At 46.1% G+C, this 13,207-nt stretch overlaps 1 protein-coding gene across 1 annotated transcript in view; it reads right to left on the bottom strand.

Annotated features, from left to right (window-relative positions):
* Window positions 1-6,757, bottom strand: part of ERBB4 (erb-b2 receptor tyrosine kinase 4) — a 940,185-nt gene extending 933,428 nt beyond the window's left edge. Inside the window, exon 1 of the mRNA XM_029910528.1 lies at window positions 6,625-6,757. Coding sequence (XP_029766388.1) covers window positions 6,625-6,706 — 82 coding nt within the window. The 5' untranslated portion in view covers window positions 6,707-6,757. The remainder of the gene's footprint in view (window positions 1-6,624) is intronic.
* Window positions 6,758-13,207: the final 6,450 nt, after the last annotated feature.

Here is a 13,207-nt window from a genome sequence, read left to right on the forward strand (position 1 = left end):
CCCCACTTTGCCACTCTGTGAATTTCTATTATTGAGTCTCTGTGATTAAATCTATTTTTACCAGTAAAAATCGAATCCTTCCAAACTTAACTAGGACCTCCAGGTCGTTTTCTGCAGTACTCAACCTAGCCAGTTATTCCCCATTTTGTAGCTGTGTAGTTCTTTGTACTTGTCCTTATTGAATTTCATCTTGTTGATTTCAGACTAATTTGCCAAGGTCATTTTGAATTCTAATCCTGTCCTCCAAGGTGCTTGCAACCCCTCTCAGCTTGGTGTCATCCACAAATGTTGTAAGCATGCTCTCCACGCTATTATCCAAGTCATTAATGAAAATATTGAATAGTACCAGACCCAGGACTGACCCTGGTGGGAACCTACTAGATACGCCCTCCCAGTCTGACAACAAACTACTCATAACTACTCTTTGAGTAAGATCTTTCAACCAGTTGTACACCCACCTTAAAGCATTTTCCATCTAAATCGCATTTCCCTAGTTTGCTTATGAGACTGTCATGTGGAACTGCGTCAAAACGCCTGACTAAAAATCAAGATAGATTCTGTCTACGGCTTGCCCCCATCCACTAACCCTGTCCAAGAAGGAAAGTAGGGGCACCCCAATCTAAAAGGAGGGCCTGGGGGCTGCTGCCACCTGCAGATGCCCAGAACAGCAAGAAACCAATGGAACTGGCTGTCTGAAAAAGCAGTTTTCTGATGTGTAGAATACAGAGGTATCAGTATTTGCAGCTGGAGGTTAGCTGTAGATATTTACATGCTTTCTAATGGTAACCATCTTCTAATAAAGCTTTTTGTACAAGAATGTTTGTCTCGTGTGTGTGTGTGTTGCACATTAATTCACATGTACATCGCAAACAGATTTTCTGTGGTTTGATTTCCTATTATTTTTAATGGAGCAGTTGAATATTTTAAAATTTCTACCTTCCCATATAAACCAATGAGCATCAAACCACAGAAAAAGCATTTAGATTAAGTGAAGATTCTGGTTAATTCCCACAGTAACAAGAAAATTAAGGCCACTTTTAAGAATAACTCAGGGTTCCTAAATGGCTCTTGAGGACAAATTCAACCCTGGAGTAAGCCAGTGCGGTGTTATTGATTTCAGTGGAGCTGTTTATACTTACAGCAGACTTGAATTTGCCCTTACAACCTTAACTTGTGACTTTTTGCTTGTCTTTATTAAAGAATGATATGAGTCAAGGAATAGCTGTCTGAATTGTTAATGCAGAGTCGGATTTTGCTTACTTGTACGCATTTAAGCCAGATCCTCAATATTATGTCGTAGCCTCATGTGCTTTGTTATAAATGCAGCTCTCAGCGCTTCATACAGTATACACGATCACATTCTGCCCTCTTTTAAAACCAGACAGCCCCGGTTCTGTCTGTTGGGTTCTACAGGTATAATTAAGAGTAGAATCTGGCCCTCTGTATAAACAACTCTGTGTCAATTTCAGGGATGCAGAGCATAAATACCTGTTTCAGTGTTGCCCTGCAGCTCTCATCTGCCACAAGAATATCTGCCCCAGGCCCAGAGCCACCTCCATGCCAGATCTGCCGCAGCCATTCACAACACAGGGTAAATTTGGGGGCAGGCTGCATGAGGAAAGGGGCCTGACCAGGGGTCTTGTTACATCAGAAATTCTGCAATCCTGCAACAGCCCATCAGGGCCATTGCAATGGGAATACAAGTTGACTGTCTTACCCTGTGCTCGAGACAAAACTGCCCCCACCAGCCCACAAAGGGAAGCAGCATAGGCTGCCTGCCTTCTAATCCCCACACCAGTCTCAGTCCGGCCCTAGATGCCCAACCCTGGGGTCAGAACTCCAGCTGACACATCAGTGGAGTTTTACCCGAGTAAGGCCTGCAAATCTTTGGGTTAGCCTGCAGTTGGAGAACATAACGGGAAACTATTCCTCTGACGCTGAAAAAGTGAGCTGCGGCAAGAGAATATATTGCCCATTGAGTGGATTTCACTTTCTCAGGGCCTGCCTCTATCATCCCCAACCGTATGCTGCAATTTCTAGTTAATATTTATTTTATAAATCTTTTCAAAGGCATGTGGGGCTCAACTCCCCGAATATCCATTGCATTGCAACAAAGAGGCCAAGCATCAAAGACAGCGGCTGGAGATGAGGCATGATGCAGCTTTCAAAAGAGGCCCCATCTGACGTGACCCAGAGAAGAGCTTTGACTTGAGCATAAAGACGACGCTGCACATCAGACTGAATAGGCTCATCAGGAAGAAAACAGTGGAAAAATATTTAAAGTACAATTCATTTCACAGAGCAACTGGACACTTCACAGAGCACAACAGTTAATTTGGCTGCAATTATTTAACACTTCTGCAGTACTGTAGATCAGAAAAAGGAATGTGTGTATTGGCAATTTGCTAATTGAGCAAGGACTGACCTGTTTCCAAGTAATAGCACAAGGTATTTTGAGCATGTGACCTAATTTAAACTACAAAGACTGTGCATTGCAAATAGTATACAAACAAACAAGGGGTGTACACACTAGCTTGTTTAAGAAAAAAAAAACAAAAAACTTCCCAGCCAACAGAAGCAAGATAATGAAATTAACAGCTCTTGCTACTTCTCTCACCCATAACAGTGAAGGTGTAGGCATCTCAGTGACCTGCTCAAAATAAAGAAAATATTTAGGGCCTGATCCAAAGCCCACTGAAATCAGTCAGAGCCGCCCCTCTTCCCCCCCCCCCCCCCCCCCCCCAATCAGGCTCTCACTACTTACAAACCAAAGCACACCTGTACAACCTGACATGCTAATTCAGCGGGTGCCAAGCAGAATGTGTCAATCATGGCTCAGTAAATGCTTAGAATTAAAACCGTTCCTTCCTTCCGCTCCTAATTAAATAACATTTTTCTTCTTGTGTGGCGTGGGGAGTAAAGCATTTTACCCAAGAGAGATGTGAGGCTTGCTGGAAGTCAAGATTTGGCCTTGGGAGTCAGTGCTTTGAGGATATGCAAGTGACCCTGGATCGATGCCTTTTTATTTTCTCTCAGGAATAAATATAGGCAAGGGAATGACTTTGTGACTGGCCAGCCAGCCAGCCATATCAGATTTATCAGAAACGAGGAATGGAAAGTGCCTCAGGGAGCTCCAGCAGTGCCATAGTGGAAGGTTGCTAGGGAAGAAATAGCAAGGAAGCAAAAGAAGTGAGTAAGAAAAGTAGTATGAAATAGAAAAAAAAAGTATAAATATAAAGGGAGGGGGGCTACTATGCAGGAAGAAGAAAAGAATGAGGAAAAGAAGAAAATCAGAAGGAATAATAAATCAGCTCTCTACTAAGAATAATAAAGAATAAAGGCTTGTGAAATAAGAAATAGAATAATTCATTTACTGGTATTAACCAATCAAAAACATGGCAAAGGAAAATCTAAGAGGGAAACAAAACAAAAAAATCAAATAAAATCAAATAGGATAGTCAAACTGCTAAAGAAATGACCATGTGCAGAAAAAGCAGCATTTAACTAAAACCAAATATGTATATAAAAGGGTACATCATCATTATGAAAGCAACAGAAAACATTTCAGTTCTTTTTCAACATAGCTCTGATCTCAGTTACATAAAAATAGGAACACAGACCAAGTCAAGAATGTGTAAATGCACCAGTCACTGGTCAAACTTCTTCATCTCCCCATTATTTAAAACAAAAAGGAAATGTGAGCGATTTTACACCCTCTTTTTAATGTTTAACTTAAAGCAACTGTCCCCTAGAAAATATATCCAACAAAAATCACATTACATTGCTATCATTAGGTCAGTATACAAATGCAATATTTGTCAGGAGATCTAAGCAGCATTATTCTGTCCAGTGATTCCAAACAACATTAAAATCTGAGCAAGTGTTTGATTCCTAACTTCGTGAACACATGAAAACTTCGAGCACCATGAAAGGAGTTGAAGGAAATTTTACACAATGCATTTTTCATAAACGTGTAGTTACAGTGAAGGGAAATGTACATTTAGGTTTTTGTTTTAAACTTGCAATATCATTAGCCAGTTTATTGTAGATGTAAATAGGAATCCAACTATGTAGGTTTACTTGGCAATATTTGGAAACACCTTAAAAATATATGGGGAAACCTTACTTATATGTCTCAGGAACAGACCTAAGTTAAACAGTGTAACACATTGTTTGTGGACATGGGATTACTGCTTGCATTTGTCCAGGAGGCAACCTACATGTGTTTGTTTTTCCCTTCTGCAAAATAAATGAAATATATACTAACACTTTTTTGGGTAAATCACGCATGCACAATAATGCAATTGTTCTGCTGCGGGATAGAACACTGGCATCGGAAACATAAGTGTACTGTCCCTGGGGATGTCACGGGACATCCCTTTCAAATATCTTGAAGGGGTGCATCTAGGAGTCAACCAGTAATTTTAAAGGGAAAATTACAACTCTTTCTTCAGGTTTCTTTGAAGAGAGATAGAACCACAAGCCCTAATGATTTGTAATAGCGGGGGGAAATCAATATTTCTATTCTATTCACATAGACCAGTAAATAAGGTGCATTCCTTCTGCTTCTTAAGAAATTAGCATTTCAAAAATATGCCACTTTCCCCTGAACTCCAAGCGTGTCTAATAATGCGAGAAGCAGATTGTCTCCCCTCGTTTCCTTAATTTGTTTCATCTAAAAGCAATTCACTCAACATCTTGTCGCCCTCTGGCAGCTTAGTTTACTTATCCGCACTTAATTTCTCATTTGGACCAAAACAAACTCCTCCAAACTGCTACTGACTGGGGGAAGCTCAATATGTATGTACTCGGGAAAAATCCCTGGCGCACACAGCGAGACTAGACAAACAACTTGCTTTTATGATGTTGGTTCAAAATTAAAGGGATCTCCCTCCCCCTTCCACGCAGAATAGTTGCAATTTCGCAGAATCCCGCGTCTTTCAATGAAAAGAAATATACCAAATAGCTTTCCTATCGGGATCACTTTGTGTTTTAAAAACTCGAGCCTGGCTGTTTGTATCACCCAGTATTGTGGAACATACACTCATCAAATCCTAAGCACGCCACTGGATTCACTTGTGATTCTGCCAATACAAAACACAGAGATGTCCTACATCGAGAGGAGAGCGGCAGAACTAATTGGCATTAAATTCCTTAGAGAGAAATTCTGAGCAGAGCTTTTAGGGGGAGTGTAACCCCAACAGCTCGGTGAACACCGAACTGCTGGGCACCAACAGCTGAAGCAGAGGGAAAACCCTGTAGGTTGCCGCACAGAAATTCCTATCAGCTCAGCCTACATGTCAGCCTCGACTGCTTTGGAAGGGGCCAGCATGCATCAGCAGCCCCCATGGAAGGGCAGCAGCAGGAAATCAAAGGGAACCCCCAAAGAAGGGTGCATCCAGCGGGTACAAGCCCTGAGCTAACCGATGCGTGCTGAGAGCACGGTGCACGGATAAAGTCGGGAGGAGCAGACTAGTGTGTGAGAGACACAGAGCGCCCGCATGCGAGGATATTGACAGAGATCCATCGAGTACAACGGGACTGTGTTTAACGGGGGGGGGGGGGGCCCCCGTCGGGCCCCCCCCCCCCCGCAGGATGTGTTTAAATCCAGGCGTTTTTACTTGTTTGTGATTGGGGGGAGGGAGGGAGAACATACTACAGGCAAGAAAGGCCTGAACTTGACAACCGAGTAACACTAGTCCTGGGCTGGGGTGATCCGGAGACTGCGCAACCCCCCCCCCCAGCAGCGTTTTCCCACCTCGCCTTTGCAGAGCCCCCCCCCAGCCCGCTCCGCTTTGCAATCACCCAGCGGCTGCAACTTCGGAGTGCGGGGCTCCAGCTCCCCTCTCCTGCGAGGGCCTCGCCGCCGTCCCCCCGGCGCGCCCCTGCACCCGGGAGAGCGGGGCAGCTTCCCCCCAGCTCGGGGGACGCCAGCCCGCGGGGAGTTTACAACGGGACCGCGGCCAGGAGCCGAGGCTGAAGGACACGTCGGGAGCCAAGAGCCAGCAGCAGCATGGGGGGGGGGTGAAGTTTGTGGCCAGCCCGTGTCGCCGCTCGGCTCTAAAGCCGGCAGCGAGGGCGCGAGCTATCAAGGCAGAATTTGGGGGGCTGCCAGCCAGCAGGGCAGAGCCTGCTCCGCGCCCCGCCGAGAGCCCCGCTGGGCGGGCTAAGGCAGCAGCCCCGCGCGCAGGTGGGGAAGGGGAGCTCCCACGCCCCCCTGTGCGCCCCGCTAGCGCAAAGAGAGACATCGGGATCAAACCCCGGAGCAACCCGCAGCCCCCGCCGGCCGCTCTCCGCAGGTGGCAGAGGGCTACGCGCTCGGTGTCTCCCCTACAGAGAACACACAAAAAGTAGCCACTGATTGATACTGTGGTTTTGGCCACATCCAGGCAAACAGGCATGGCCGGAGCTGAACGCTCGCTGCCAAAACCACAGGGAAATACCGCGGCACGGAACTGAACCCGAAAGGGGGAATCAAGGCAAAACCCCCGGGAAAATGAACCCGGATCGGCTCAGGTTCCTCTCCCAACGTGCAATGCCCACACAAGCCGTCTCCCTGCACGAAATGCACCATCCCAAACCCAGGCGGCAGGTTTCACAGCTGCCTCTGCTTTGCAAACCCACCTGCCTGCGCCGCGCCGGGCTGGAGGGTCCCGGAGATCACCAGGCAGCTGACCCAGCACACGAGTCGCTCGGCCAGCTTCATGGCTATGTTAAAGGGCGGCCTCAACTCCTGGTAGCGAGGTTACATGGTCCAAATGGCATCTCCCCTCGGCGGCGAGCGTGGACCCCGGCGCCCGGCTGTGGGGACGAGGAGCGAGGCACGGTGCGTTTGCTCCCTCCGGTCCCGGCGGGGAGCGAGAGGCGGATTCCTCACTTGGCAAATCTGTTTGCAACAAGTTGTTCCCCACAAGTCGCCGGCTCCCTGCCTTTGAGTCCCAGTTTCTCTCCTTTTTCCCCTTCCTCTCTTTCTCCTCTCCCCCTTCTCCTGGCTTCACTTTGGGGGGGGGGGGGGGTTGTTTAGCTGCCCCCCTCCTTCTCCTCTCACTTGTCCGGGGGCTGCAGTACTCCGATCTCACAGCGTCGGTTCCATTTACTCCCTTTCCCCGGCTGCTACGCGGAGATTAACAAGACACCCCCCAAAAAATAAAAAAAAAAATACACGGAGGAGCAGGGAGGTTGGAGCAACACACAGCAAGCCCCGCCTCCGCCTGGGCACAAGCCACGCCCCTTCTGCACAAGCCACGCCCCCTCCTCCCCGCTTACACCGGCTCGCTGCGCCCCGGAACGCGCGGCCCGGCTTGGGCACACCTGTCACGGGTGGAGGGCAGCAGCCAGGCGCGATCCCTGCCCGCAGGTTACCACGGAGCAATGCACAGGCAGCCGCTGGCCGTAAACACAACACTGTGCCTGCGAGAGACGCGCCTTTTAACGGCACGGGGGGGTTTGATCGGGTGCGCATTGAGCCCGCGGCAGTCCCGCCGCTGGGGTGTTCTGGGGGTTGTTTCCTTCTTCCTGCTCTGTGCAATCGCGGGGGGCCTTTGCTGTCCCCGCCTTGCAATCAGCTGTGGCACCTGTTTGCGCTGGGGAAGGGGTTGTGGTGCAAACGCAAGCGTCCTTTTAAAGCAGGCTGAACCCTCATTGGTATTTGGGGGGTTGCCCCCCTCAAAAAGGGGGGGGGCCGGGCTGCGAACCTAAATTGAACCCGCTTCTCATTCCGCGGCGCCTGCAACGAATATCGCTACCGACGTTTCTGGCCTGAGGTTAGACCTGTGGAGCAGCGCCAGCCCCTGAGGAAATAACGCAGCTTGTGGCGGGGAGGGGGGGGGGCTTTTTTTTCCCAATCCAACTCTTCGCTAGGAGTGTGGCTGCTTTACAGCGTGTTTAGTGCAGCCGCGTGTCCTGGCGTGGCGACGGGGCTGAGCAGCGGCTGCTGTTGCAAACTGAAAGGAAAAGTGAAGTGGTGGCGGCCCGTGATCTCCCACACACGAAGCAGAACTTTCTCCTCTGGGGCGGGCGTCCGCTGTGTCTACACTGAGCTACTGACTCCGGCTCCTGTTTGCTGATTCACTGATTGGCCCGGTGCGGTGGCAGGTCGGCGAGGCTGCAGCGTGCTGGTTTCCCTTTCAGGTGGCATAATTTAAAAGAACAGAAATGGCTGGCGCTCCTATGACTCAGCTCGACAGATGGGATTTCTCCAAAAATAATCCGAAGGGGTTTTGAATAAAGAAGCAAGGCAGGAACTATTCTGGATCGAGGAGCTGCTGCCAATTAAAGTAATCTAGACTATCCTTACCCCTGAGGTTTATTACTGAGGGGAGCATTTTAAAATGAGTTAGAAACTTGCAACCTTCTGTACCTTATTTAAGCTTTTGAGCCTGCTCTTCTGTGACTTCGGACAGCCCTTCCCACCCCCAAAAAACTTCGCATAGTCCTCCAGCTGCTGCCCCTTCCCTCAACTTCTGCAGTGACTCCTCTCAAACCACAACTCTCCCATAAACCCTGGATTCCTTTCTCTGCACATTTATAAAGACTCCAGCAGGTAGTTTTTTAGGCAACCTCCTTGCTGGGCCTTTTGCTCCCCCCTGACCTAAATCACCCAGTGCATTTTGCATGCCAGCAGACTTCAATGCACTGGTGACCCTGGCCTGGCCGTGTAATCTTCAGCACACTGGTGCCTGCTTCGGGGAAGAGGCCTGAGCTCAAGCAATGCCGAACACTTGCAGCAATCATTGACTTGAAGGGGAGGTGTGGGGGTGCAGCACTTACGCTTATCAGGCCGTTGGGGTGTCATGAGTTGGGAGGAAGGACTGGACTCAACCTATGCTGGGACTTGGAGAATGGGAGGGAGTAGGCTGTTGCTTCCTAACTAAACCAGAGGAAAAGGTTGAAGTAGGTTGAATGTTCAGGCAGATAAAGTAACTATCTGAGAGAGCTGGCTAATGCTGGTTTTTTTATATACAGCTTTTTGCACACAGACGTACCCCCAATTTATTTTTATCTGGTTTTCTACTTTTTAGAAATGCAGAAATGAATGTGATTGGACCAATGACTCATCTTCCACCTAGCAGAGACAAGGGGTGGGGTGAGGTAATACCTTTTATTGGACCAACTTCTGCTGGTGAGAGAGAGACGCTTTTCAGCAACACAGAGCTCCTCTTCAGCAAAGCTTGTCAGTCAGCCAACAGAAGTCAGTCCAATAAAAGATATTACCTCACCCACCTTGACTCTCTAATATCCTGGGACCAAAGCAGCTACACCTACACTGCATACTTTCACCTAGCAGTCATTCTTAAGCTCCTTTCCTGACACATTTCCTTTCTCCCACTGAAGTTAAGCATGTGATCAAAGGTAGTCTATGTCACATTGTGTTATTCTAGTAACATGGTCTAGATGTACAAGTGTAGAAATAAGCAGCACATATGTGGACATGTAAACTGGCACTCAGCTACAGTTACCAACCACTGTCAGGATAGTGGGCTAGATGGACCCTGGTCTGATCCAGCATGACAATTCCTAGCTTCCTATACCCCTGTGATGGGAGAAGTACAAGAACCTAAAATGGAACAGAACGTCTATTTGGAGTGGATTATAGTTACCGACTCGCTCTAGCTCAGAAATGTATCCAGCAGAGCAAAACAGCAAATGCTAACATACCACTGTAAATTGTTTTGAGCAGTTCACTACATCTCTAATTAAAATCTGTCCGATTCCTCTTGCATCCATCCTAGGGAACAGAGCCTGTTTTCTGGCGACTGTTCCTTGGTATTAAACTATCCAATATAGAACAAAGCAGCCAACATTTAACAGTCCCTAAATCCAGACTCTTTGCAAACAAATTAACACTACAGCAAGTGCATGGATGTATGAAGGACATTGATGCCCATTCAGACAGAGTCCAATCCTGCTCAATGATATTTTTCCATTGACTTTGACTTCAATAGGAACAAGAACAGGTTCAGTGTATCGTATGTCCAGTATTTAGTATCAGCTTTTCTATACTGTGCATGAAAATGAGCAACTGCTAAACATAATAATATGAGTGTATGGAGTCCACCATTCTCAGACAACTTTTTCAGCCTGTTACCTGCACAATTTAGGGCACCCCGCCTTTTACCCTGTGAGGGATTAAGGCACGACCCGGTTAATTTAGGCACCCCCAACCTTTTCCTTCTGTGGGCTTGGGGTATAAGGCACCCACTCTTACCCGTCCAGGACTTCAGGGCAAAACCTGGTCAAATTAAGTACCGGCTCTTATCCCTTTCCCTGGAGGCTTAGGGTTTTATGGGTCTGCTGGATCTTTTCCCAGTGAAAGAGTCTTACACAGCTGTGCTCTAAACCTGTGGCTCTCAACCTTTCCAGACTACTGTACCCCTTTCAGGAGTCTGATTTGTCTTGCGTACCCCCAAGTTTCACCTCACTTAAAACCTACTTGCTTACAAATTATACATAAAAATACAGAAGTGTCACAGCACACTGTTACTGACAAATTGCTTATTTTCACCATATAATTATAAAATATATTGTACTTACATTTCAGTGTATAGTATATAGAGCAGTATAAACAAGTCAATGTCAGTATGAAATTTTAGTTTGTACTGACTTCGCCAGTGCTTTTTATGTAGCCTGTTGTAAAACGAGGAAACTATCTAGATGAGTTGATGTATCCCCTGTAAGACTTCTGGGTAACCCCAGGGGTACATGTACCCCGGTTGAGAATCACTGCTCTAAACATCATCTGTTTATTAGCAATTCACAAAATACATATACAGTACCAAGCCAAGCTATTATGCTTACCACTCCCATATACAGACGAATCTTACCCAGTGGCCAGTTGGGATTCACTTGTCCGGGGATCCAGCACCCTTACACATCACGGTTGTACACGGGGTATGATGCCTTGCAGCTTGTTTTTGCACGGCCGTTCGGAGTTCATTTTTAAAGAGCCTTGTTTTTTATTTACATTATATAGGTAAAACTAACTATTTTAAAAACAATTATGAAACCTATTACATTGCCCAATACCCCCAGGTAACAAAATTTAACCAATTATGCATTGGCACCTATAGGTTTTTTTCCTGCTAAAGTCTTTTACATTTTACTGTTTATGCCCAAATTGTAACTTATTTATGACTTTTTTTTGTTTGTGTAGATGGTTAGCATAAATTCACTGGTCAGAGTTTATTTTATTTACTACCATTTTGTTTGATTATAGGGGTGGGTTAGGTCCCAGGCCTACAGGCAGCTTGGTGATGAGAGTGTAAAAGGAAATCTCTGTGTCTTGCCAAATGTTTGACATGTAGACCGGTGACAATTTATTATTCCCTCTCTGCGCTCGATTCAGATTGTGTTGAAGGAAATGGGAGCCGAGTTGGGTCCTGTAACAGCTAGAGAGAAGGGGAGAGGGTAATTTCTTCAGACTTCTTTTCATTTTAGGATACATTTCGTTGATAAGGGCACCAGATTAGGATTCATGAAACCTGGGTTCAGTCCCGTCTCTGCCACTGGCTTGCTGGGTGATCTTGGGCAAGTCATCTCACCATTTTGTGCCTCAGTTTCTCCATCTGTAAAATGGGGATAACGATACTGACCTCCTTTGTAATGTGCTTTGAGCTCTGAAGATGTAAAGAGCTATATAAGAGCTAGGTGATACAGTGTCTGTAGCAGAGTGTCTTCTGCCCTATATAGGGTTGCCAACTTTGGTTTGACGTATTCCTGGAGGTTTCATCACATGACAATCTTTAATTAAAGATTAATCTTTAATTCTGGAGACTCCAGGACAATCCTGGAGGACCCTAGCCCCATCTCACCTAATACACCTTTTTAATGATGGTCAAGGATAACCTCTAGCCATCAGTCCAAAAGTATTCGTCATAGCCTCCAAACATTATTTTTGATGTAAAAGAAAGCAGCACCTAACATGTATTCTACTAAAAGCTCGTCTCTGCTGCAAAATGTTTGTCACTTAAACAGAACATTTGTCACCCAGGAATTCATTTAAAATAAAATCAAGTCACCCCCCACTCCTCCAACGCCAATTTTTATTGCCTCTTTTCCAATTAAGTTCCAGGCTCTTTCTTCTTTAAAATCCCAAAGTCAAGGCCATATTTCAAGTGGGATTACAGTTCTTTTTCCAAAGCATGAAAGTTTTAGCGGAAAAGAATGAACAGGACTCTGCAGAAAAGGGACTGTAAAGAATGGGACTTTGTGGTGCTTAGCACTGCATTTCACTGCCCTATGACAGTTCAGCATACATCAGTGGTAGCAAAGCAGCAATTATACCAACCAGCCAAGAGAAGGAGAATGGGAGGAGCTTTGTATTCAGAGAAGGGTGACCAGATGTCCCGATTTTATAGGGACAGTCCAGATTTTTGGGTCTTTTTCTTATATAGAATCCTATTACCCCTCACCCCCTGTCCCGATTTTTCACACTTGCTGTCTGGTCACCCTAATTCAGAGACTGAAAAACAGGCTGGAAACTTAAGCTCACTAGAAACCTTTTGTGCAGTGGATTTTCTTACAAGGGTAACAACATGCACAGTCTTTATCTTCTTGTTTGCAATTTTAAAGAAAATGTAGCTTCATTGGATCTGACTAGAGAGAAAGCCAAAAAGTTAGCCCATTTCCCTTAACAACTGAAATAACTGTAATGTTAATCTTCTCTCCTTGCAAGCTCTATAAAATGCATAATTCCCGCTTTCTGTTACACAAATAAAACCAAAGGGAGGCTGTAAAACTAAACTCTTTCAAATGTTTAAATAGATAATTTAGCTCTATCTGCCTTTCAGTAAACAATGACTAATTTTGCTGGTGGAAGCTGCTGTGCCTTCAAGATTGGAAGGTGCAGATTCAGGGACGATAGCGAAGGTTCCGTCTTACATAACATTGGCTGTACATTAATCAGAAATGTTTGCTATGCAAATCTTGTCATGCAAAGCAATTATTGCTGTTCCCACACTGACCTCATGTTTATTTATTACACCAGCTCTTTATTTGAACCTTGTCTGGTCTCTCACCACAGCATATTAGCTGTGTTGCTTCTAAAGGCACCCAGTTGAGAAATTTTAGATTTATCTATGCCATGTATAAAACAGGACGGTTAGCTCCACACAGACTGCAATGCAGTGCTGAGAAACTCTAATGTTATTCCAGCGTCTGTTCATGCAAAATAGTCTCACCCCAGGGTCTTTGTTAGGACAAAGGGGGC

This window comes from Terrapene carolina, unplaced genomic scaffold, assembly GCF_002925995.2.
Source record: "Terrapene carolina triunguis isolate 2854851 unplaced genomic scaffold, T_m_triunguis-2.0 Scaffold62, whole genome shotgun sequence".
In the NCBI taxonomy this organism is placed as follows: Eukaryota; Metazoa; Chordata; order Testudines; family Emydidae; genus Terrapene; species Terrapene triunguis.